Source organism: Phocoena phocoena, chromosome 2 (genome assembly GCF_963924675.1).
Source record: "Phocoena phocoena chromosome 2, mPhoPho1.1, whole genome shotgun sequence".
In the NCBI taxonomy this organism is placed as follows: domain Eukaryota; kingdom Metazoa; phylum Chordata; class Mammalia; order Artiodactyla; family Phocoenidae; genus Phocoena; species Phocoena phocoena.
Window position 1 is genome coordinate 174,062,809 of NC_089220.1, and position 27,725 is coordinate 174,090,533.

The 27,725-nt window shown below is 40.7% G+C and overlaps 1 protein-coding gene across 4 annotated transcripts in view; it reads left to right on the plus strand.

Annotated features, from left to right (window-relative positions):
* Nucleotides 1-27,725, plus strand: part of EPC1 (enhancer of polycomb homolog 1) — a 67,252-nt gene that overhangs the window by 13,810 nt on the left and 25,717 nt on the right. For all 4 annotated transcript variants that reach the window (XM_065870918.1, XM_065870920.1, XM_065870921.1 and 1 more), the window contains exon 2: nt 24,421-24,580. In XM_065870918.1, the coding sequence (XP_065726990.1) occupies nt 24,421-24,580 (160 nt within the window). The remainder of the gene's footprint in view (nt 1-24,420; nt 24,581-27,725) is intronic.

A 27,725-nucleotide genomic window follows, 5' to 3' on the forward strand; every position in this document is an offset into this window, starting at 1 on the left:
GTTCAAGCTGGTAATGTTTCTGTCTATATAATTCTTTTAAAAACTTTGTGGGTCTTCCATGCGTTGTATTGGTCTTCTATTTAATTTTATTCCATTAGCCAAAAGCCACGCCCATGAACCTCTGGAGGTAAGCCTTTTACTACCTCGAGCTCCTGCTGAGACAACGCCCTTAAGCTTCCTCACAGCCTTATTGTTTGATTGAGAGAATCTTTGAAGCACATAGTTCTGTGTAGCAGCCTTTGGTCTGACGGAAGAGTACTCTGAGACACCATCTTGGATCTTTCTGAGGTCTTACAGAGGACTTCCTAGTCACTTCCTCAGCGTAGTTTTTAGGCCGTGTTTGTCTGTCAGAGCCCTGGATTTGATCTTGGGTCAGAATCCATTCCTGAATTTGAGCACCGTCTTCAGTCTGGTGAGACTGCAAATCGTCCAAACCTTCGCGTCCTGGCTCCTCTATAACGGTTCTCCATTTCATCTTCTCATTTTTTACCGTATATGGCAGAAGAACAGGGCGGCACTTGCAGCTCTCTGGTGGAAAGCCTCCTTAGCTAGGTCACCCAGTTCATTAGGCAGATTGCCCACTTTTCACACACCTGACGGGGTCGGTGTCAGTAAACCTTCTGCTCCTTCCTGACGGGGATACCTCTTCCTCTGGTTTCCAGTAACGTTCGCCTCACCTTGTGAAACACCACAGGGCTCTTACTAACAGCTTCTTCGCTGACACTGTCCTCAGAGACCGGGGCCCAGTGCCAGACCATTCCAACAGCTTAGGGTTGTGTTATTCAGTGAGGACTCTCCGTACTCACGTGTGTGCGCGTTGTCCGTTGCTGCGTGACAGCTTATCCAGAGTTGCGCCGCTCACGACAGCAAACACTGGTCCCGGCTTCTGAGGATCCGGAATCTGGGAGCAACTTTACCGGGTGGCTCTTGTCGGCAGAAGCTGTTGGCGTTGCAGCCATCACCGGGCCTCTCTGTGACTCCCTCCCGTGTGTCCACACAGCCTGACACCTGCACCCCGCCCCCCCCCCCCCCAGCAGGCCAGCCAGGAGCAGGTGCGCGCCCGCCCGACACGGGAGTGCCCTGGGCGTGGCCGCCATCACCTGTGCCACAGCCCTGGGTCACACAGGCCAGCCCTGGTACGTGCGAGAGGGCCGCCCCAGGCTGTGAGCACCAGGGGAAGGTGCCTGTGTCGCTTGGAGCCCGGCCGCCCGCCGCGAGCCCGCAGCTCGGTAAGGCGGGCTCCACGCCCTCTCAGCTCTCGTAGCTCCCCTGTCCGCGCGTGCTCGCTCCGCGCCCCTGACCCCACGTGCCTTTCCGGGCCCCATGTTTAGTCAGCTTTTCTGAAGCCCTTCTTGACTTAGCCTCCCCGAGTGACATCACCAGGAGTTTTAGAGAACAAATTCAGTTATATGATTGTTGCTTTCACTGCGCTTGAAGCCCTCTGAAAGCAGAAGCAGTGTTGTATCTCAGAAACGTAACACTGTTCTGGCACAGATGTTTCTTTAATCAGTGTTTATATAGTTCTGGGAAAATCTAGGTACTTTATGATTATCTGCACTCTAAAATGGTGGTCAGTTACCTGCTTTACCTGCCTTTGAGCTTTTGGAGCAGGCTAGTAAAAGTAGGATTTAAGCTATGGCTTTGCATGTTTTTCTCTGTGATCGCGAGGGACATGAGACATTCTAATAATCCAAAATTTTAAGCCAGAGAAAATGTCTTGGCCTTTCCAGTGGTAAGTTTTGTGAAATGCTCTGCTAGAAGCACTTATTTTATACGGCGTTGATGCATCAAATATTTGTAAACTTACACTTACAAAGTGTAATGCTGAGTATTACAGGGTCCACAGACGTGTCTTTTCCTTTAAGGAGCTTAGACTTCATATGGTAAATAAACCATAATCTGAGGCAGTCGTTTTAAGTCCTGGTTGTAAAGATCAGAAATCTCTATTTTTACTTTGGGTAAATTTGTACATTATCACTCAGTCTAACAAAACTGTGTAAGCCAACTTCTAACGCTGAGTTCCTGAAAAGTCATCTCTCTTTTCGCCCCCCCATTTGAAGTAAATATAGGTAGAATCATGCAAAAATCAAAATCAATTATTTTACTGAAAGTTTTTACATTAACATTTTTACATTAAAGATTTTTACATTAAAAGTAAGTTTTTACATTAAAATTTTCTCTCTGATCTGAAAGTGGCTTGAAAACCAAAATTTTGGTTGCAGTTATGTTTTTATCACTGTCTTTGAATTTTCCTGTTCATCTATCATAGTGGTATCTTGACACTATTTGTGAAAATTCTGTATGAACTTTTTTTGCCTTAGTGAATTTTTCCTTTGTAATGCAATTCCAATGAAATAAAAGCCATCTTTTTTTTTTCTGTCTACCAGGAAATACCATAGAATCAATTCCATAAAAATATGTTCCTTGATTCCTTTGTCTTGAGTTTTCTATGCACCACTTTAAAACATCTGTTGAGTTCTACTTTATGTATCGTCTGAACTTTTATGCTGTGATTTTGTGGAATATACCTCAGAAACTCTTCCTATCTTTTTGTAGTGATGAAACATTTTTGTTCTGTTTTTTTGAAGATGGACAGAAGAAAGAAATGCTTGTGACAGGATTAACTTTTTTTTCCCCCTCATCTTTCTATTTTTAGGGCTGGTTTTTTTCCATGTAAAATTTCTCAGTTGAACCTTAACTCTTATTCATATCTAAAACTGTTTCTCAGGGGTGCCTTATACATTGTATCACTAGCCAGAGGCCAATTTTAAAACTATAATGTCCCTTAATTTCTGGGCCCAGCCCTTTTAAGTCCTTCCTGGAATAAATCTTACATTTGAACTTTAAAAATCTGTGATTTCTAAGATCCTGGTCTAGAAAGTTTTCAGTAAGTAGCCTGCCTTACCATGTGGGAAGCAATGGAATACACTATGTGTATCTTTTTAAAGTGTTTCTGGGGTCTGTTGGAGAGGTATCTTGTGATATAAATGTGTTATGCCAGCCATATCATGTTGGTGTCATGCTGTCCTTTCACTCAGTTTAATGTATTTGGGTTTACTGTGAATCAGAGTGGAGAAATTAGAGAACTACGATAAAAGTTCAGAGAGGCTAGCAAGAGTTTAAAATATCTTGAATAAAAATTCCAGTGTAGTGGTATTTAATTTCCTAAATAGTTCACATGTTATCATCTTCAGTGGCACTTCCCTAATTCAGGGTACTAACATCTCTTGCCTAGATTTCAGTACCTTCCTAACAGGTCTTCCCAAGAGTACAGTTGCTGCTTCCCTGATATTCTTAGCACAACCAGGGGTCCTTTGAAAACTGAAATCTCATTGTGTCACTTCCTGCGAAAGACCTGTAAAGGGTTTCCACTGCTCTTCAAGTGGCTGGCTTATCTGTGAGGCCTTACGTAATCTGGCCCCTGCCTCCGTTTTGTTCCTCCAAAGCCTTCAGGTTCCCTCCAGCAACAGGGTCATTCCTCATTTATCCCATGTACCAAAACGTTACTCCCCTGCGGGTTGGCTTAGTGCTCTCCCAGTGATCCCTCACATCTCCTCTCAGGGTCACTTGCTGAGATATCTACCCATTAAGATAGGTCGGTTACATGCTCCCATAGTATCATTCTTAGCAATTTACTTTTGTGAGCTTCCGGTCCACTTATGGAGATGTTTCATTAGTCTTTACCGCATGACTTGGAGCTCCCAGTACCTTTCAGCATTGGAGCTTAATGCCACCATTACTTGTTGAGTGAATGACTGGATTGGGCTATTGCTAATTTATTCATATGTTTCTAGTTCAGTCTATCCCAGAACTGTGTTTAGAGATTAGAACATAACTCACTCTGTAATTTAGAATTCCATGAGGATAATGATGGTTCCATCAAATTCTTGTAGCATGTGATCACTCTGTGATCAGACAAGTCACTTAACGGTAGACCTCATGTTTATCAGTTGTAGAAGGAACCTGCCATAGTTGATCTGTAAGTTTGCCTCTGACTCACGTGTTCAGTGGCGTTAAGGGTTTCCCTCCATTTATCAGACAGGGTAGGCAGGGTTGTACCGTGAACACACAGCCGTGAAACCTTAGTGGCATTATAACAAAGATTGGCTTCTAACTGCACTGTCGCCTGGGTTGATTTGGGGGTTCTGTTTTATGTGCCCCCATTCCAGGACCCAGCTGACAGGACAGCCTCCATTCTGAACCTTGCTGGGCACTATACTAGAGGGAAGAGCTCTGGGAGGTCTCCTGTCTTGTATCAGTTACTCACATGCTCTGGCCAGAAGCCAGACACGAGGGTTTCATCACCTCAGCTCACAACTCATTGGCCAGAGCAAGTTGCATGGCTCCACCGTAACCGTATCTTTGACCAGGAGATACAATTCTGCCATAATGACCAGATGGCAAAGAACAAAAACATTTGGCAAACAGCAGTTAATGACAGACCTGCCCTTCTGGTCAACCAGAGATTTGCATCACTGTCGTTCCCACAGACAAAGTGTACTCATCTCCCCCGCAGTGAGCCCAGCCTGAAAGAGACCAGCTAGACAGCATCAAGCTTGGAATATTAGGATTTCCAGGTGATACACTTATTTCCCTAGATCAGGTTTGGATGTGCTTCCCCTTGACCTGGAGATCTGTGAGTGAAAATATTATCTGCCCCCCGCCCCCCATCCAGTTTACTTTGGAAAAACAGAGGCCTGATCAACGCAGTAATGCTCCCCTTTGGACAATGGAAACAGCAGTTCCTGATGCGTAGCAACTCAGGACTCCCACCAGGCTGGCTTTATAAGGGTCTCCTTTCCCTGGGTGTGAGGAATACTCTTACGTAGGTACCAAGTGCAGGCTCCTGGAGGGGCTCCCAGTCCACTGGTTTGTGTGGCTCTTGGCATTGATACCCAGGAGATGCTTCCTTTCTTTCCATCATCTTCTAGCCTCATCTGAAGTAGGTATTGGGGGCCAGAGCCCTTCACAGCCTGCTCCCTTTCTGTAGAAGCTAGGAGACCTGAGGGTACTTTTAAATCAATCCGGGCTGTTGATTTTCGCTTGTTTGTTGGCAGCACAACATTGTAGGCTTGTAACGTGGTTCCGTTTAGCTCAGTGTGGAAGATGGCTTGTACTCTCAGTTCTTTACAGCTGTCTGTCTGTCTCCTAAATGCTAATCCCAGAAGCCTGTTAGCTTTTGCTGGAAGAGCTGCATCCTTAGTGTCTGTCTCTGTCTCTCTTTTTTCTCTGAGCATTTTGTTCAACTGAAAGCACTTAACTGTGTGTCCAGTTTTATCTGGGTCTCTGCTCTGAGACTCTAATCCATTCGTGTGTTTTAACCGTGGGTATCCGGACCATACCTTGGTTTGAACCTTACCGTCTTTGTTAGTCAAAGGCCTTCTTGATTTGTTAATTTACGGGTTGAGTTGAGAAGCACTTTTCAAGCACTGCAAATCCTCAAATATTTGGCCTCTTCTCTTTTATTCCTGCTTACAAACTAGTCGATTTTTAAATTTTGTTTCTTTCTTGTAATATCAAACAAAGCAACCAACACACCATTTTAATGTCCAGGTTTTTTAACCTCTTCTAGAGCTACAAGTTTATTAATTACATGATCTTTCCAAAATCATGGTAACTGACTTTTACGAAATATTTTGTACTACCTACAATGGAATGCCACCCTTTCAGCCTGTTGAGAAGTTTCCTTGCTGCCTGACCCCCAAGCTAATGGCATGTATTTTAGTCTTTGTGTTATAATAGTACCCCACTTCTGGGACCAGTTTATGTCAGTCAGGATAGCCAGGTTATGATGAGTGATTACAGACAGTCTCAAAAGTTTAGTTCTTGTTTGTGTCCCATTTTATCATGGATCAGCTGGGCAACCAAGCTAATGCAGCAGAGGTCTCAAACATGGTGACAGGTGGGAGGAGCGCTTTGAAAACTTTGCATCTTCCACCAGCAGTTAAATACTCTGGTCCAGAAGTAACGTGAGTCGCTTTGACTCACAGCTCAATGGCCAGCATTAGTCACCTAGCCCCAGCACCTACAGGAGGCCAGAAACGATTTGAGGACCAAAACTAAAGGCTGTCTATTACACGTTCAGTGTTCGCCTTTGAAGATGAAGAAAAGAGGGTATTTATTGTAAATTACATCCTATAACTCCCTGCATTTTTGGCGGTGTGCTGGCTTCTCATGTTTAGAAGACATTTGTGAAGACAGAGGTGTAACTTCAGCAGTTAATTTGCCTTTATAGGGTTTAAAACACACACACACACACACACACACACACACACACACACACACACACGGTAAATTTGGAATTCGTCTTATTAATTGATTCATGTATATAGCTACAGTAAAATAATTTCTATTAATAATTTGTTATTATAATTTGCCTGTTAACAATAATAATACCCCAGGGCTTTATGGATATAACTTCATTTAATCCTCAGTGCAACCTGATCAGGTAGGTAGCTTTTTCTGCCCTTTACTAGTAGGAAAAAAGGTTAAATTGGTTTCATTATTTATAGTACAAAGAGCTAATAAGTGGGTGCTGGGTTCTGTGTTAAGAGGTTTCTCTCCATGTCTTATCTCATTTTATCCTTATAATGGCAGTTACCTCATTTCACTAATAAGGAAATTAGAATTTAGAGATGTTAAGTCACAATTAGTAAAGGGCAGGATTGGGATTCTAATCCAGGTTTCTGACACAGAAAAATGTGTGCTCTTAAATAGTATGACTTCTTATATGTCTTTTTTTTTTTTTTTTTTGATAGAGTATTCTTTCCTTTTTTTTTCTTTTATGGGCTGTGCCGTGTGCCTTGCAGGATCCCAGTTCCCTGACCAGGGACTGAACCAGGGCCCCCTCCAGCAGTGAAAGCACTGAGTCCGAACCACTGGACCGCCAGGGAATCCCGAGAGCGTATTCTAATAAAGTCAATTTTTCTTTCTGTACAGTATGTTTTATATAAGAAAATAATTTATGGTACCAAATAACATTAAATTAATCAAAATCACTTGAAATTATGAAATATTTATTTTCGTCTATCAATGTGTTTGTTCCTTTAAATAAAGGAGGGGTGAGTTTAAGTGAGGGAAACAAACATTATTAAACAAAAAAGTTTTGAGATTATCAGAGCCCCTTCTATTTTTTAGCCACTCTAGAAGACACAACTTCAGAAGTTACACAGGAGTTTTATGGTTTTGGTAAAACCAGGGGACTTGATTTCAGTTAAGAAAAGGAAGGAAATTTTGTAAGATTATTTTTAGCTTTGGTCCTAAGTGAATAATAAGTACAACATATGAACTATCACTTCTTCCCGTACTAACCATGTTATAGTATTTTCCACAATTGCCTTAAACTTGGACAAATCTTAGCATTCCTACAAGCCCTAAAGTAGTTTTACATATGTTTTTTTTTAACCATTTTTTAAGTTGAAGTATAGTTAATTTACAGTGTTGTCTTAGTTTCAGGTATACAGTAAAGGGATTCCATTTTATATATATATATTATATATATATATATAAAATGCATATACTTTTTCAGATTCATTTTTATTACAGGTTATTACAAGATACTAAATATAATTCCCTGTGCTATACAGTAGGACCTTGTTGTTTATGTATAGTAGTGTGTATATGTTAATCCCAAACTCCTAATTTATCTCTCTCCCCTCTCCGCTATCCCCTTTGGTAACCATAAGTTTGTTTTCTATGTCTGTGAGTCTATTTAAAGTTTTACATTTTTGATGGGTAAAACAGAGTATTAATAAAAGCAGTGTATCAACAGCCGAGTCTTGATTGCTACATTGACTGGTAGGAAACTACAATAGGTAAATCTGTTATTTTTGACAGAATAACAGGGGATGGTGCAGTGTAGTCTAAATTTGTGACTTTATTTCAGCCTTCTTAGTTCATCACAGAGTCCTTCGCTCTCTGGAGTGGTAAATCATTTGGTATCCTCTGACTATTTTTATAGTAGATTATATAATATTACCTAAATAAAGTACTTCTAAAGCCAAGTGAGTCCTTCATAATTTCCTTTTAACTAAAAGCTGATTCCCTTCTTTGAGGGAAACTCATATTACTAATTATTTCTATAAAAAGAAGATTATTTTGGCTCCGCATTTGGTATATGTGGTGTTGAAGATACAGTAAGCAAAAGTGTTGGAAGTCCAGGGGAAGAAATAACAAATTTTAATGCTTTTTCTCTTGCCCATACAGCAAGATAAAACAATACTTACTAGAGAAGACTGTACTTTACCCTTTACTATGAACCTCCGTCTTTGTGGGCGATTAAGAGTAGTCAGTTACACAGGGGAGCATATGTACCTGGCCTAGGCTCTCCTGTGACGTAATCTTCCTCCGCTCCATCCTGCATATCCAGGTGCCTGGGTGTTGTCAGCAGTTAAGCTTTATGAGCTGTCATCTAGTAAAGTACTCGGGAGAGAATCCTGCAAGAGAAGTGAGGAGATCTGCCCTTACTTCCTTAACTTACCTGGTTGTAGCTTCCCCACGCTCCTTGTACCCACGATGCTGTCAGTCATTTCTTCAGCTGTTTCAAGTCCTTTCTGCTTCTCTCTTAGTATTCTGAGTCCTCCCCTGAGTACCAGCCAGAGCTCAGCCATTCATGGGAAAGGCAAAAGAAGGCAAGAAGGAGGAATTAAACTACAGTAGAAAGACCATGGGGTTCTGGAGTCAGACCTCAAGCCAAATCCTACTTTCACCACTCGGACAAGTGACTTACCTTAGTGAGCTTCACTTTCCCTGCAAAATAGGTATTATAATAATACACCTTCAGAATGAAGATTAATGTCTAATGTAGGGTCTAATATAGTGATTTTTTTTACTTAATGAGCTTCCCTCTTTTGTCATGTTCATCTTGTAAATAGCAGAGCGTGCTCTGTGTGTGCCAGTGATCCGCCAGACTGCTGAATCTCAAGCATTAAACAGAGCGTAAATAACTGTATCTGCATCAAGAGTCTGCAGACTTTCTGTGGACAGATAGTAAATATTTTAGGCTTTGCAGGCCTTACAGTCTCTGTCACAGCTCTTCTGCTGTTATGGAGCAAAGCAGCCGCGGGCAATATGTAAATGAGCACGTGCGGCTGTGTTCTAATAAAGTATTTACAGAAACAGGTGGTGGGCCAGATTTGCCCGCCGGTGACAGCTTGCCAAACCCTAGTCCGTATTATTGTCCGTACAAGGGAGACCTATTACCAGAGATTTCATAGTCTTACATCGTAATACAGCCCTCCTTTTTAAAAATAAATTTAGTAAACTTACCTCAGTGGAGTCAGGAGGTTATATTTCTCCAAACGGATAAAGTCTGTTATTGTAGAAGAGAGTGTTTCCTGTACCACTGTTTAACTGCAACTTTATTTTAATGTTTACCTTACTCTTTCTGTTTTTTGAATTTTATTTTATTTATTTTTCTACAGCAGGTTCTTATTAGTTAGCTTTTTTATACATATTAGTGTATACATGTCAATCCCAATCTCCCAGTTCATCCCACCACCACCACCACCCCCCAACCTTACTTTATAATACTGAAAATTAAAGGCTTGGTCCCACCAAACATTTATATAGATCCCACTAACAGTGGTCAGTACATAATTAGGAAATGTTGACTTCTATATTACTCATTTGGAAAATCATGGTGCATTTCGGCAAATGCAAAACCACTGAGGATGCTTCTGTAAAGAAACTGTTCAACGTTGTCTGTTACTGTCTGTGCGTTTTCCAAAATTATTTAATCACAGAACTCCTCATAGAACAGCTAATTATGTCCCTAGAACTATATTCAGAAGATGGTATTCTGAGGCTCTCTGGTCTCACTGACTTAGGAGATCATGCAGTTACTTAGCATTCTGGAAGAAGAATTTACATCTCTTGCTCTTGAGTATACAGTCTACTATTTCCCCCCTCACCATTTCGTTCTGCTCTTAGCTTAAAGAAAACAACTATTACAGTTGACCCTTGAACAACATAGGTTTGCACTGTGCAGATCCACTTATACATGGATTTTTTTTCTATAAAAACTACACCACTACAGGCCTTCCCTGGCGGTCCAGTTGTTACGACTGCGCTCCCATTGCAGGGGGCACGGGTTCGATCCCTGGTCAGAGAACTATGATCCCACATGCAGTGCCGAGTGGCCAAAAAAAAACCTACACCACTACAGATCCGTGGTTGGTTGGATCCATGGATGCAGAACTGCAGATGCAGGGAGCCCACTGTAAAGTTATACTCAGATATTCGACTGATGCGGGGGGCAGGGTCTATGCTCCTAGCCCCCGAGTTGTTCAAGGGTCGTCAGCTGTATTTGGAAATAATTTCAAACTTACAGAAAAGTTGCAAGAAAAAGGGGAGTACACCCATGTATACTGATTGTTACCATCGTGTCCCATTTGCTTTGTTTATGTTTTTCCATACACCCATTCTGTCATACATACACATGCACACGCATGTATTTTTTTTCCAAACCATTTGAGATTAGTTGCCTATATCATGGCCCTTTACCCCGAAATATTTCAGCAAGTGTTTCATGTTTTATGATATGGACATTTTTAAAGATTAGAGTCCCTTTGATTTTTTTTTGAATAGGGTGATCCCATTTTGGGTTTGTCTCATGTTTTCTCAGTTACATTCAGGTGTTGCATTACCAGCTAGCACATTATATAAATGATGTTATATTCTCATGGCATCACATTCAGAGGCACATATATCTCTCTGCCCCTCATTCGTAATGTTTTTTTTTTTTTTTTTTTTTTGTGGTACGTGGGCCTCTCACTGTTGTGGCCTCTCCCGTTGCGGAGCACAGGCTCCGGACATGCAGGCTCAGCGGCCATGGCTCACGGGCCCAGCCGCTCCGCGGCATGTGGGATCTTCCCGGACCGGGGCACGAACCTGCGACCCCTGCATCGGCAGGCGGACCCTCAACCACTGTGCCACCAGGGAAGCCCCGGTAATGTTTTGATCACCCAGTCACGGTGTGGCCCAGTGTCTCCACTGCATCGTTGCTAGTTTTCCCTTGAATTAATAAGTAATCTGTGGGGAATCTACATCCTTTTGAGAGTCGATGTAGTAAAGTTGTTAAGAGCTTATACTCAAGTCACAGCTGGGTTCGAGTCCAGCTAACTCTATGAACATAGGCAAGTTTATTATCTGTGAGATAGGGGAGGTAGTTGCCATCTCTTTGTCTGTCTATTTATGAGCTTTAAATGAAACAATGAAATAAGAATGTGAAGCTCAGGCCTGGCATGTAATAAATGCTTAGCAAATGTCAGCTATTATTTTAGTTCTGGAAATATGAATTAGTAGGCATAGTAGTAAAGCCTAAGGCTTTATAACCCAAAGCTAAAAAAGACTTCCCGAAGTCATTTCTTCCACGAAGATTAACATTTTATCCAAGATGAATGTGTTTTTAAAGTATCTTCTTACTGAATTTGTTCTTTGTCTTGGTGTTCTTTCCTACCTGCTGTACCCTGTCCTTTCTGGTATGTGCGAGACAGGTAGTTAAGGGATGAAACCACTATCAGGAAATATTCTTTCTGGATTCAGAGTTGTTTGGTTTCCAGTTTCATAAAGATCTTAATTGAACAGACAATTTAAAAATCAGCTGTACCGGGCTTCCCTGGTGGCGCAGTGGTTGAGAGTCCGCCTGCCGATGCAGGGGACACGGGTTCGTGCCCCGGTCCGGGAAGATCCCACATGCCGCGGAGCGGCTGGGCCCGTGAGCCATGGCCGCTGAGCCTGCGCGTCCGGAGCCTGTGCTCCGCAACGGGAGAGGCCACAACAGTGAGAGGCCCGCGTACCGCAAAAAAAAAAAAAAAAAAAAAAATCAGCTGTACCTGTTTTCTGTTTTACTACCACTGTGATAGTCTCCTGTAACTGTCGTCAAAGACTTTCTAAAAGAGGGGTAGACATGCTAGTAGAATTAGAAAGAAATGAGAGAGGTTTAGATGGACTTAAAACACAGGGAGCAGCCTCACATGTAGATGTTATTAGAAGGTGCCACTAGGTGCTCCCTGTGGCTGGCGTGTGAAGTTCAGGGTAGAAAGTGGTATGGTGTTGGACTGGCAGAATTAGCTAGAGCTCGACCATCAGGGACCCCATTTTGCCACGCCAGGATCGTAAAGGCAATAGAGAGCCAAGGATTAAGTGTGAGAGTATCGTGATCAGACCTTTTTTTTTGGCCATACCATGTGGTTTGCAGGATCTTAGTTCCCTGACCAGGGATCAAACGCATGCCCCCTGCAGTGGACTCTCAGAGTCTTAACTGCTGGACCACCAGGGAATCCCCCGTACTTGCTGAGGAAGACCACTGACGGTAGCTACAGAAGGGAAGTGGGGAATAGTGTGATGCTAGAGGTGAGAAGGCTGGCTGCAGCCTGGATGTGACAGTGGGATGAGAAAGCACTGAATAATTTCTAGACACGAAGGAGAAATTTATAAGATCTGGTGCCTGATTTGGAAATGGGGACGTAGGAAGCCAAAGGGAACTGGAAAAATCAAGGCTTCTGACTGGGTGACTGGATGTATGATGGTACGATTCACTGAAATTGATAAGACACAAGGAGGAACAGGTTTGGAGAGTCGGCAGATGGGGACGTTGATGTTAACACGAGATATGTCAGTGGAACATAGAGTAAGAGGTCTTTCTACATGTGCCTATGTTCAACAGAAATCTGTGCTAGAGAGTAAGATTTTGAATCGTGTCATCAGCGTGCAAATGGTAGTTAAAGCCATGATAGTGGATGAAATTGCAAGAGTGAGTATGTGCAGGGCTAAGGACTAAGACTTGGTATAGCATTTGTTTGTATTAGCCTATAGAAACATGTTTAGTTTTCGATAAGTTTAAATTAGATTTCAGTTTATTCAGTGCTGTTGCTTTAGGGTCTAACCCCCCAAAATGAGAAACATGTTTGTATTTTATTTGACTGCATGGGTTAAAAGGTATTAAATAACGGCAGATGACTAGCTCTCTGGGGTACATTGGAGGTGCAGAAATCCTCAGCATAAAGATTATAAACAGAAACAAGAGCTTTTTGAGCTGTTTTAACTTTAATTTTTAGGGAAACATTCTGATTAGATTGTAATTTTATGAGAGTAGAAAGAAACTAATTTCAGTCCCTTCCCTTTCACATTGCCAGACATCACACTGGGCAGGCAGACTCTTAATAAGCACAGCACTAACAGCCCACGTCCAAAGGGATGTCAGGGGTACAAATAAGGGACATGAGAAGGTGAGGATCAAAATTAAACTGAAGGGCTTCCCTGGTGGCGCAGTGGTTGAGAGTCCGCCTGCCGATGCAGGGGACACGGGTTCGTGCCCCGGTCCGGGAAGATCCCACATGCGGCGGAGCGGCTGCGCCCGTGAGCCATGGCCACTGAGCCTGCGCATCCGGAGCCTGTGCTCCGCAACAGGAGAGGCCACAGCAGTGAGAGGCCCGCATACCGGAAAAAAAAAAAAAAAAGTAAAAAAGTAAACTGAATTTTGCCTAGGGCTGCCTTTCCTGTGCTTCTTAGCAACTTTTAAGTCCTGAATATGTTATAAGTACCAAATTGACAAATATTTCACACTGACGAGAAACAAGAAGACTGGACAGTTTTACCCATACCTTAGCAAAGGTCTTCCTTTACTGTTTTATAGTCTAGAAGTAAAAGTACTTTCAGAGTACTGAGCTTTAAGTGAGAGGAGTAGAGAGTAATAGAATCTTTTACCATTTAGTTCTTGTAGAAAATATAAGTATCGAACTGCTCTTTTTCTTGCCAAGTAGTCTAATCTGTCTTCAACTATTTTAAGTGTTTACCCCGAGTATTTTAAGCACAAAAGCAAAATGTGTTTGTCTTTTTTTATTTTTTGCTTTTATGAAATTTAATCTTATTTTCTTTTAAGGAAGTCCATTCCAAACCAGAACAGTTTGTGGACCTTAAATAACTGTTGTAGGGCGTCCCTGGTGGCTCAGTGGCTGAGAGTCCGCCTGCCGATGCAGGGGACACGGGTTCGTGCCCCGGTCCGGGAAGATCCCACGTGCCGCGGAGCGGCTGGGCCCGTGAGCCACGGCCGCTGAGCCTGTGCTCCACAACGGGAGAGGCCACAACAGTGAGAGGCCCGCGTACCGAAAACAAAAAACTGTTGTAGTTTCACTGGCACGTTTATTCAACAGACATTTACTGTATACTTATATGTGTTAGACACAATACTGGATCTGGGGTAGACAGAGCAAAAAAGAATTCCTATCCTTCGTGCATCTTACATTCTGGAGAGAAGAGACAGACAATGAACAAAACAATAAGTAAATTCAGTAGTCTGTGAGGAGGTAAGTGCTCCCCAAGAAAATAAAGCAGGGTAGTGGGATAGAATAGGGTTGAGGGGGAGAGAGTCCATATTTTTTGCAGCATTTTACTATGAAAAATTTCAAACGTACTGTGAGGTTGCAGGCATTTTATAGTGACCACCCATGTACCCCGTGGCTAGACTCCACCCTTAACATTTCACTCTACTGTGCTTTATCACACATCTGTTCATCTCTGCATCTATCAGTCCTTCTTGTTTTGATGCATTTCTAAGTAAATTACAGACATCAGTGCATGTTTCCCTAAATACTTCAGCATACATATCATTAATTAGAGTTCAGCATTTATTTACTGTTTTTTTTCTTCTGAGGTAAAATTTACATGCAAAGAAATTCACAAATACTTGGTGTATATTAGCTGGATTTTGACAAATTCGCCTACTTGTCTAACCCATCCCCCAACAAGATATGGAACTTTACCATCATCCCAGAAAATTCTTTCATTCCCATTCCAGTCAATCCTTGCCCCCAGGCCTCAGAAGCAGCTACTGTTTTTCTTTTTTCTTTCTTGCTTTTTTTTTTTTTTACCATAGATTAATGTTGCTTGTTTTGAAACGTCACATAAATGGACTCAGAGTGTGGACTGTCTTGTGCAGAGCTATTTTCCCTCACCCCAGTGTTTTGGGGACTTGCCCGTGTCATGCCATGTGTAGGTGGTTTGTTCCGCTGTGTTGCTGGGTGGTCCTCCGTTGTGTCACCAAACCGCAGTTTTGTGCACCAGTCCTGATGATGGACGTTCGGACTGTTTCCGGGCTGTTTGGGGCTATTACGAGTAATAAAACCGTATGAACATTCTCATTCAGGTCCTTTTGTGGGCTTGCATCCTCATTTCTCCTAAGTAAATACCTAGGAGTGGGATTGCTGGGCCATGTGCAACGTGTATGTCTGGCTTCATGAGGTCCGCCGCCCCTTTTTCTCACTAACCGTGTCTGAGAGTTGGAGCTGTTCCTCATCCTCAGAGTTGTTCGGTGTGGTCAGCCTTCTCAGTTGTAGCCATTCTGGGGACCGTAGAGTGGAAGAGCTGGTGAAGAGTGCTCTGTCTGCAAAGGGGACTTTTCAGCCAAGATTTGAAGAAAGTGAGGAAGCGCAAGCCATTCTGAGTTTGACAGAGAGCAAGGAATCTAGTATGACAAGAGCAGAATGGAAGTAAGGGTTGCCTGGGCACAACAAGGAAGGGGGATGTGCACAGCCTGTTGGACCTTGTAAGCAGTTTTAAGAACTTTGGCTTTTATTCTGAGTGAGGTGGGAAATAATTGGAATGTTCTAACGGAAGAATGGCATGGTCTGACTTGTATATTAACAGATTACTCTGATTATTGCATGAAGACAGACAGAAATGGAAGCAGGGAAACCAGTCAGAAGGCTGTCGTAATGAGCCAGGCAAGAGCTGGGCGTTCGGATGCAGAACCTGGGAGCCCTTGCTGGGGCACTGTTCCTGAATAGGCATGGCTGTCTGGTTCTTAGGAAAGCCGTCAGGAAGCAGCCGGGAAAGTGATTCGGCTCAGCCCTTCTGTTGTGGTAGCAGTGGAGTCTAGCCCTCCATGCATAAATGAGCAGGGGTTCAGTAACTTCTTAAGTGGCTTTTTACAAATTAGTCATCACTTATTTACCCATAAGAAATCTTATACAATATTGTTGCTTTCAATAACCTGTTTTTAATTCAGTAACCCAAAAGGTCTAAATGTGGTCTTAATTGTTGTTATGGCTGACCGTTAAGGCCATTATTTTCTTAAATAAATATACTTAATGAATAAGTTGATAAATATTTAATCTTTGTTTAGGAATTTGCCCAGTATAACCTTGAATAACTTTCTGGTTTGGTAATATTTGTTAGAACTTACTATAGAGCAGGTAGAAATGCCTTTTTTATTCAATTTAGTCTTATCCTTATTTTCCTATAATGATATTTTTAAAAATACTGGGTACCTGCAATAAAGGAAAATATAGTTCTAGCTGCTAAGTAGATTACAAAGATAATCTTGTTTATCCCTCATCCTTAAAAGAATTTAGAGTCCTCCATACTACAAGAGAATACATCTTTCAAAGGAAAAGATATAAAGGTTAGTTAGACATAGCATCTAATCTTAAGGAGCTTAACATCTTGGAGATCAGTATGTAGACAAATAAATGATTACAGCACGATTTCTTAAGTAGAGGATGTAGTGCTGTAAAAGCACAGATAGGGGAGCAGAGGGAAGATCATTTTTTTTTTTTAATAGATCTTTATTGGAGTATAATTACTTCACAATGCTATGTTAGTTTCTGTTGGCAAAGTTAGTTTCTGTTGGCAAAGTTTCTATGGCAAAGCGAATCAGCCATATGCATACATATATCCCCGTATCCCCTCCCTCCCACCCTCCCTATGCCACCCCTCTAGGTCGACACAAAGCACCAAGCTGATCTCCCTGTGCTATGCAGCTGCTTCCCACAAGCCGACTATTTTATGTTCAGTAGTGTATATAGGTACATGCCACTCTCACTTCGCCCCAGCTTCGCCCTCCAACCCCATGTCCTCAAGTCCATTTTCTGTGTCTGTCTCTTTATTCCTGTCCTGCCCCTAGGTTCTTCAGAACCATTTTTTTTTAGATTCCATATATACATGTTAGCATAGTGTATTTGTTTTTCTCTTTCTGACTTACTTCACTCTGTATGACAGTCTCTGGGTCCATCCACCTCACTACAAATAACTCACTTTCGTTTCTTTTTATGGCTGAGTAATATTCCTTTGTATATATGTGCCACATCTTCTTTATCCATTCATCTGTCGATGGACACTTAGGTTGCTTCCATGTCCTGGCTATTGTAAAGAGAGCTGCAGTGAACATTGGGGTGCATGTGTCTTTTTTCTTTTTTACAAACCCACAATTTATTGTTATATTGTTGCTTTAAACAGTCACATGCATTTTAAGAAAAGGGAAACAATCTTTTATATTTACCCATAATTTGGTTCTTTGTTCTCTCCTGATAAATCTGTTTCCATCTGCTATTGTTTCCCTTCCATCTGAAGAACTTCCTTTAGCATTTCTTTTTTTTTTTAAATTAATTTATTTATTTTTGGCTGCATTGGGTCTTCATTGCTGCTCATGGGCTTTCTCTAGTAGCGGCGAGCAGGGGCTACTCTTCGTTGTGGTTTGCGGGCTTCTCATTGTGGTGGCTTCTCGTGTGGAGCACAGGCTCTAGGCACGCGGGCTTCGGTAGTTGTGGCGTGTGCATGTGTCTTTTTGAATTATGGTTTCCTCAGGGTATATGCCCAGTAGTGGGATTGCTGGGTCGTATGGTAGTTCTATTTTTAGTTTTTTAAGGAACCTCCATACTGTTCTCCATAGTGGCTGTATCGGTTTACATTCCCACCTGCAGTGCAAGTGGGAATTGCAGTGCAATTACATTCCCTCTTCTCCACACCCTCTCCAGCATTTATTGTTTGTAGATTTTCTGATAATGGCCTTATTGTGGTTTTGATGTGCATTCTTCTAACGATTAATGATGGTGATGGCAGAGGAGGCAAGAGCATACAGGGGAGAAAAGACAGCCTCTTCCGTAAGTGGGGCTGGGAAGCTGGACCGCTGCCTATAAAAGAATGAAACTAGAGCACTCCCTAACACCAGACACAAAAATAAACTCCAAGTGGAGTAAAGACCTAAATGTAAGGCCAGACACTATCAAACTGTTAGAGGAAAACATAGGACAAACACTTTTTGACATAAACCACAGCAAGATCTTTTTTGACCCACCTCCTAGAGAAATGGGAACAAAAATAAACAAATGGGACCTAATGAAACTTAAAAGCTTTTATACAGCAAAGGAAACTATAAACAAGACAAAAAGAAAGATCATTTTAAACCAGACTTTGAAGAACAAGTGGGAATTTCCTTGGGAGTGGGGCTGGCGTATGGTCCATCTGTGTGAGCAAAGGCACACAACAGATGTTTAAGACACAGTACTGTCCCTTCAGATGGGTCTTATCTACCAATACCTAATGTCACTCTTAATCAATAAAAATGATATTTTCTGACTTCTCAAATTTGTGATGTGCCCTGTTTATAACCAGTTAACCATTTTGCATTAATTACCAATGTTTTTATCAAAGAGACCATTACCACCTGAAAAGGCAGACATTTTCTAGGGGTAAGCAAAAATAACAAAGGGGAAAGTAAAAGAAAAAAACATTAAGTGCTGGAAAGAAAAGAGGGAAAGACGGGTAAGAAAAAAAAAAGAGATATGTATATGAAACAAATAATAAAAATAAGTAGCAGAGTGACTTGCTGGACTTAGGGTCTGAGGAGGAAGCTAAGATTCCTGCCTGGGTCTCTGTCTCTAAAGCCCACGCTCTTCCAGTGCGCCAGGTGGGCTGAAGTAACAAAAGTGAATATTTGGAGCCTGCAATTGCAGGGTTCATGGGGACACGAAAGTGTGCCTCTGAACTTTCCGAAGATCATCGTTCAGTCTTTTCTGATCCTCTTCTTTATTGTTCTGTTGTTTCTATGTATAGAAAACATTATCATTACTTGCAGCGCAAGAGGCTTTTAAAGTAATTTGCTTAACCGTAAGTTACGATTCATCTGATTCCATTTTATGTAAGGTTGAATATCTTAAAATTCTTCAGATTATTTAATAGTATTTACTTTGTTCCCTGTAAGATCAGATTCGAGAGGGTATACCTTTGTTATTTTATGAAAAATGGGGATCGATCCTGGTGTTTTGATGATTAACTCTTAAATTGCACCTGAGCCTAGTTATTATAAATATTCTATGATATAAAGAAACTTTACCCTCCCAGGGTGTCAAGCTAGTAAGTGGTCTTCACACACAGCTACTTCCTTTTCTTAAAGTAATCTTTTAACTCCTGTTCTAGCTTAAATGTCACTTGGCACTAGTGAAAGTGATACTGTCCTTGAGATCCCTTTCCTATTTATATTTCCCATTAACACATTGTTCTTTTCCTTCACAGCACTTATCACACTTTACAGTTTATTTTTAGGGCTGTTTTATTAGTGTCTGTCCTCCCTACTACAGTGTCAGGAACCGTGCTATTTTATTTACCATTGTGTTCCCAGGAGAGGCACATAGTGGGCAGTCAGTAAATATGGACTAAGTTAATTAATGAGAAGCTTAAGCCCAGCTGTTCTGCCCTGTATCTCCAGTTGTCCTATACCAGCATTTCCCAAACTGCATTACAAAAGTTCTCCATGAGCTATTAATGGATACTTTCTGAAAAAATGATTCTGTGGTCATAGATTTGGAATGACTGAGCCCTCTGTCATGAGCAACCACAGTTTGCGTTGCCATGTTAAAAGCTTTCATTCCCAAAGTTTAAAAAGCCAACGTTCTCTCTTTTTTTTAACTGTCAAACTCATTATTGGACTACCTATTGATAATTTGAAATTAAGTACTCCAGTGAACACAGTTTGGGAAGGCTGGCCTATTCAGTGCTGCAAGTAGATGTGTTTAGAAGTTTCATTGACAGATATTATCTTCCAGGAACATCTGGCATTTTATATAATTGTAATTTAGGATCGGATCATCTTAGTTATTTAGTCAAGGCATTCAATAAGTAATTATTGAATTGAATTCATAGCTCATCTTATTCTAATTTATTTCATGTATTACTTGGCTTCACCATTTCACAGCTTACTACTCAAAGCAAAAATTTCATTTTCACTTATAATTTAATGTTACTTTAATATAATTTAATGTTTTTTTCTTGGAAGTAGATGTATATAGTTTGGGGTTTTAAAAATACGTTCTTTACCTGGAAAGCTGCAAGTGTAATGTTTTACTCTGGAACTAAACTTGACTTAAATGGGAAGGGTTTTACTGAACTAAATAAATTGTGTCTTTCAGAAATTACCTTTGTTTTAGAAAATCATGTAGTGAGATGTACTCAAATATTTTTTGTCAAAAAGAATTACAAAGAATTTTAGAAAATAAGGAAAATAAAATTATAGAAGAGTATTTCAAAATTACATCACCAGGAGGTGATCTGTTAACTGGTGTACATACTTTGAAACTTGACACATATGTGTGCCTGCTTGCATCTGTGTGGTGTGTGTGTGTGTGTACATACACAGATACCTACATACATATTCATTCATTCAACAGATATTTAAGCACCATGCTTTGTACTCGGCACTGTTTTCGGGTGGTTATTTAGCAGTGAACAAAATAGACAAAAATCCCTGCCCTCACAATGCTTAGATTGCGGGGGGGGAGGAAGGGGTGACAACAGTAAACAAACCAAGGGTATGACATGTCAGGGGACTGTAAGAGCTTTGGAAAAATATAGCAGTGAGAAGAATAAAGGAGCATAGAGAGAAGGATTGTTACGTGTTCAGCTACTTTTAGACTTTTTCCTATATGTGTTCAATTATGTCTTTTGCTCTTAAAAAAGATTAAATACAAATATCCTGAACATAAAATTTTCAGATCTGTCTTTTTACTTAATAAATTGATGGGTTTTTCCATTTCATTAAATATTATTCTGAACCATTTAAAGGCTATGCATGTTCCATTTTCTAGAATATGGTCCGTTTTCTAGACAGCAGCCAGGCTGATCTTTAAAATCCTTCAGCCACTGTTGCTCTTAGTACAAGGACAAATCCGTAACATGCCGCATGTCCCTGCATGATTTGACCCTGACCCCCTTTGCACTCTCACCCCCTGTGCTCCAGCCACACCGGCACCTGTGTGTGGTCTCCTTCCCATCCTCGAGTCTTTGTACATACACAGGGCTACAGTAAGTAGGAAGGTTTAAGGTTATAGTTACACACCAGTTGTTGAGGAGTGATTTTTAAGGCTTAGAAGAACATATTTGTTGTATATTGTACATATCTTGGCTCCTTATGTTCCTTATGAGGAAATTTTGTCGAATATTTTATAAAACAAAAAAACACATGGAAGATTTTTTTAAAGCAGTATTTACTATAATATTGATAAAAAGTTTGATTTCATGATTCTAGGAAAATGGATATAAAGATAAGGAAGTCTTTCTACAGAATGCTGTTAACACTAGGAAGAATAGGAATGGTAACAAGCATATGGTAAATCTTCAGCTCCTCTAGTAATGAAAGGTACACATTTGCTACCATGTTTTAGGTAGGTAGTGTGTCTCAGCCATTTTATCTTAACCGCAATCCCATATGGTAAGGTACACAGTATACATTTATAGGTAATAAAACTTGCTGGTATGACTATCTTGTCCCAAGTCCCAAAGTCATGGAGGTAGTAAACCGTGGAGCCAACATTCAAATCCAGAGCTCTCCCGATTACAAATCATGTTCTTAACCACCACACTACGGTGCCTATAAGAAATCTGAAGCCCTTAGTGGTCCCATTTCACACCTAGAAAGTAATCTTCATTGTGGTTCATCTAGAGAAATGAATGAAATAGCCGGGAAATTTCTGAAAAGGAATCACGAGGAGTGAATTTAGTATCTAGTCAGCACTGGATGATAAAATGTAGTCTGCGGCTGCACTCTGAAAAGCACGTTAAATACTAGCAGAGGAGGCAGTTGAGTAGAGGAGGGCAAAAGAGCTTGGAAATACTCCCAAGTGCAAGTGGAATTCTGAGAAAGGCACATTTTTAGTCATTAAAATAGGGAATAGGTGATTTTATGCATGACGTTCATATACCCTTCGAGATGGCTTGCTGTCTCTCCGTATACAAAAAAATAAACCGTCTCTCACGTGTTCACCTACACAGAGAAGTGCTAATGGATTAAGGGCAAATGAAGAATAGTGTGCCTCACTCCCCCGCTCCCTCCTTGAGTTTGATGTAAGTAGGGGGCATAGGTCACAGAAAATTTCTCTTGCTCTTTGAGGGTATCTGAGAGGAGAAGAGTACACCTGTGATTGATTTCCCAGCTGGGGCTCAGAAGCACCCTGTGTCAGAGGGCACAAGGGCCAGTACACACGCCCATAGGCTGTTCGGAGTCACCCCTCCCCCCTCACACTTAGTTTCTACCAGCTCCCAGGAGCCACAAGGCAGCCTGAATCAAAGATAAGTTGAGCTGTAAAAATGAAAGGTTTTGTTTACACACCCTGGTTTGTGACTATACGATTTATACCTGTTACTAAGGATGACAGAATCATAAAGGAAAAGGTTAATAAATTTGACTAATAGAACTTTCCTGCGTGGAAAAAATCCTCTAAACAAAATCAGAAGTCAAACTTCAGGAAAACAGTTGTCAGTTTTATTACATGGGGGCTAATTTCCTTAATATTGAAAAGGAAAATAATCCACATATTTAAACATCAATGAGAAAAAGGAAAGCAGCACTTTTGAAAATGAGCAAACAGCAACACGTAAGGGAAGAAAAACTCATTGTAAAGAAATTAACCTAAAATAAAATGGGTCATTTTAAAATTGAAAAGAGATGTTAAGGAGTTACTGCAAGGAGTGGTAGGAATATGTGCTGTAACTTCATATACCCTTTGAGTGCTTCCGTCTCTTGTCCTACAGATGCTTTCACGGGCTCACAAAGGTGTCTCATACATATAGTAGTACAGGATTGGTTTTTGCAGCGTTCAGGGAGAACGATAGGCATTTAAGTTGCTTCCAGGGTTTTTTCCCTATCAATTCGTGTCTGGTTAAATAAGTTACGGTACATCCACGTAGTGGAATACAATGCAGCTGTTGCAAAAATGGTAGTGAAAGTATCAGTATGGAAAAATCTCCGAGGTATGTCAAGGGACCAAAGCCCTAGGGATAAAGCTCTGTATGTTGTGCCGCAGAATCCTAGGTGTGAAGTGATATATATGTATATGTAACATTAACAGAGGCTACGTATGAAGACTGGAGTTTTTTGTTTTCATACTGTTGGAATGTTTTTCATCCTTCAATGATGTATTTTATATACAGTATTTTAAAAACTAGCTTAAATTTAATGAAATGTTTATCAAAATTCAATGATGATGGGGTGGGTGAGAACAGATATTTCTGTGGCAGCTGGTAAATATCTTTCTGTGTGGCGTCTCAACCAAAGCTTATTTTGAGCACCTGTAACTGCCAAGCATTGTACTAAACGTTTAATGCACATTTAGCTTTCTTAAATCTCCAACCATCCGTGGAAGATTTTATTTTTCTTTTCCTGGAGGAAACAGATTTAGAAGAATGAAGTGTCTTGCCAGGAGTCACAAACTCTGGAGCCTTTGCCTTCAATCCCTATACTTTACTACCGTTCAAAAAGGGCTCCGGAAATTTAGAAGAAAGGTTATTACTCGAAACACAGACCAGGTTTGAATCCGTGTCAGCTTCGTGAATGAAAAATGGAGACAATGATCTGCACCCTTCTTTGGAATGATCATATTAGTTGATTTGTATGACATTTATGAAACACTGTATGAATGAGCAATTAGAATCGATAAAATATTTTTTAGACAAAGCCTGCTTTCGTCATACAGTACGTTCGAATGTTTTAACCCTCTTTAAAACAGTCTCATCTGTAGAATGCAAACTTCTTTTTTAAAAATAAATTTATGTATTTATTTATTTTTGGCTGCGGTGAGTCTTCGTTGCTATGCACGGGCTTTCTCTAGTTGCGGCGAGCGGGGGCTACTCTTGGTTGCGGTGCGCGGGCTTCTCACTGCGGTGGCTTCTCTTGTTGTGGAGCGTGGGCTCTAGGCACATGGGCTCAGTAGTTGTGGCTCACGGGTTCTAGAGCGCAGGCTCAGTGGTCGTGCTGCACGGGCTTAGTTGCTCCGAGGCATGTGGGATCTTCCCGGACCAGGACTCGAACCCGTGTACCCTGCATTGGCGGGCAGATTCTTAGACACTGCGCCACCAGGGAAGTCCCTATAAAATGCAAACTTTAATAACAGTTCTGGTTAGTTTTTGGAATTTTTTGTATAATTTAACTCAGTTTCGGTGTAGTACCTTTTCTTAAATTGAGGAAATATACAGTGTATCTAACAAAATCTTGTTTCTATTCAAAATGTTTTTACCACAACTGTACTGTTAGCATCCTTGCAAGGCTACTAAAATTCCTCTATTTTAAAAACAAATGAAAACCTCTTCATGAGGCTACATGTTCTGTTTGCTAGTTTTTTAATACGTAACTTACCTCTTTTTCCCTCTTTTTAGGAACACCATCTTCAGCGGGCTATCTCGGCACAGCAGGTGTATGGCGAGAAGAGGGACAACATGGTCATTCCAGTCCCGGAGGCAGAAAGCAACATCGCTTACTATGAGTCCATTTACCCCGGGGAGTTCAGGATGCCAAAGCAGCTCATTCACATACAGCGTAAGTAATTCCTCTTCTGGTAACTGTACTGTGCATTCTCTTCTTCTGTAACTCTCGACAGGTTTTTATCAGTTTGGGGCCATTTTCAGTACCCACTTCACTGACCAGAATCAGCTTGAGAGTTGTTAGAGCCCATTTTCACCTTTTATAATTGTGCTTGAGCTCTCTGCCTGACAGAAAGGATAGCATTTTCATCCCAGATTTTTAGCTTCATCCCAATATGGGACCTTATGCTACTGTAGATGAGTAGGGTAAAGAATATACCTTAGATGTAGAGCTCATTTTCTTACTCTTCAGAAATAGTAATGTTAATTGCCTTAAAGAATTTCTTAATGGAAGTCAGAGGTCAGCAAACCTTTTCTGTAAGTATTTCAGGCTTTGCGGGGTCATTCAGTCTCTGTCACAGCTGTTTTACTCTGTGTTCCAATAAAACTGTATGGACTAAAACAGATGGCAACCCAGTATTGGCCTACGGCTGTAGTCTGCCAACCCCATCTGTGTTTCTACTAATACTGTTGGTTCTTTCTCTTTGGCCAAGCTGCGCAGCTTGTGGGATCTTAGTTCCCTAACCAGGGATCGAACCCAGACCCTTGGCAGTGAACGTGCTAGTCCTTACCACCCGACTGCCAGAGAATTCCCCTAATTTTTATAAATATAGCATTTTTAATTGGTAACTTGTCTCACTTGGTATTGATAGGCTCTTCATTGGAAATGATCCTTTGATAGCTAATCACATTTGATGATGAACAGCTGAGAGCTTGTAGACTTAGGCAAATATATTTCATTCACTCAGTCCCCATGTAGTGGGCAACGTAAACAGATAATTGAAAGGTTACTAAGGTAAAATTGCTACAGCTTTCATTGTGGTCTTGCTGACCTTTATGATTAAGAGGTTTTTCTAGGGGCCTGTCTCAACTTTTTCTCAGGACAATATAAATCTGTTTTGTTTTTATTGTTCTTTCTACAGACATAGAGAAACTAGCTTTAACCAGTTTCCAACTTATTAACTACTTTTCTGACTCATTTAACCTCTCTCCAGATGATCTAGTTCCTGTCCTGGATTCTAAGCATTTTTTTTTTTAACTATTTCTTGAATATGAAAACTAAAAGTAGACATAATGCCTGTATTGACTCTTATCAGTTCTGTATTGGCATTTGATAGTTTTAACTTGTAATGTTTTTTCATCTTTACCTCTGACTTGCACCTAATCTTCCTGACTTCCTTTAGAAAAAAAAGAAATGTTTCCAATTTATTAAAGGCTACTTTGAAGTGAACCAGACAAGCAGCATGTGTTTTCTTGCCCACTCACATGTTTAATAACATGTCAGACACAGACATTCTAAACAATTTTGACCAATATTAGGACCTAAAAATTAGTTCTCTGGAAAATCATGTCAGTGTGAAAGTACCAGAACTGATCCTTCCTCTACACGTGAACTAGAGCCACATTGCATTCCACAGCCACAGGCTGTATTATCTCACGAATACAGGCTTTTAGGTTAAAGCAGCACTGAGCAAGATAAAATTACATTAATCAATTTATATTATCATTACTATCAGAAAAAAAAATTTGAATGCATGTTTTACAAATAGTTGCTTATTGATGACCAAAATTCACAAACCACATTTTATTCGTAGCTCATGAATTAAATTGTGGTCAGAAGAGTCAAAAGGGACTATATTTAAAAAGGAATTGACTTTGCTGACATTGTAATCAAATAATAGTAATAAAATGGGAGCAGGATTGTAAATTATTTTGGGAAAAATTTTTTTGCATCGGTACAAATTTGGAAAGATGTATTACGTTGGAATGTTAATAAAGACAGCTAAATTAGTGTTAGCTGCTTTTGGATTTCTTTTAACATTTTGTCTTGGATGATTATAGATTCACAGAACATGTGAAGCCTTGTATAATCACCACCACAATTAAGATAATTGTACCATCACCCCAAGACTCCATCTTGTTGCTCCTTTAAATGCACCCCAGCCCCTGGCAACCACTAGTCTGTTCTCCATCTCTGTAATTATGTTTGTTGATGAAGGTAACATAGATGGAATCATGCAGTATATATCCTTTTGAGATTGACGTTTTCCTCTTAGCATAGCCTCCTTGACGTTCATCCAAGTTGTTGCATGTATCAGTAGTCCTTCTTTCCTCTTGCTGAGCAGTCTTCCGTGATCCATGTGCACTGCATGTTTCACTGCTCACCCACTGAAAGACATTTGGGTAGTTTCCAGATTTTAACTATTGATATTTCAAGTAAAGCTGCTATGAGTGTTCATGTACAGATTTTTGAGTGAACATAAATTTTTATTTCTCTGGCTTAAATACCTTAAGAGTAGTTGCTGGGTCATACATTTTTAGTTTGACAAGAACGTCTACACTGTATCCCAGAGTGGAGGTACTGTTTTACATTATCATCAGCAGTGTATGTGTGATCCAGTTTCTCCTGTATCCTTGCCAGCATTTGAGGTTACCACTTTTTAATTTTAGCCATTCTAATAGGTGTGCAGTGATATCTCATTGTACTTTTTTTTTTTTTTTTTTTTGCGGTATGTGGGCCTCTCACTGTTGTGGCCTCTCCCGTTGTGGAGCACAGGCTCCGGACGCACAGGCTCAGCAGCCATGGCTCACGGGCCCAGCTGCTCCGCGGCATGTGGGATCTTCCCGGACCAGGGCACGAACCCGTGTCCCCTGCATCAGCAGGCGAACTCTCAACCACTGCGCCACCAGGGAAGCCCTCTCGTTGTACTTTAAATTTGTGTTTCTTTAAGTGGCTAACATGTTAAATGTCTTTTCATGTGTGTGCCATCTATATATCCTATTTGGTGAAATCATCGCACAGGTCTTTTGCCCATTTTCTAATTAGATTGTTTATTTTAATGTTGAGTTTTGAGGATTTTGTTTTGTTTATATATTCTAGACACACGCCTTTGTCATATGTGATCTGGAAATATTTTCTCCCAGTATATAATTTGTCTTTTCATTCTCTTAACAGATTTTCACAGAGCAGAAGTTTTTAATTTTGATGAGATCCATTTACCAATTTTCCTCTTACAGTTCATGATTTTGGTATCAACTCTAAGAATACTCTTTGTTTTGCCTGGGGTCCAAAGATTTTGTCCTATGACCTGTTCTAGAAG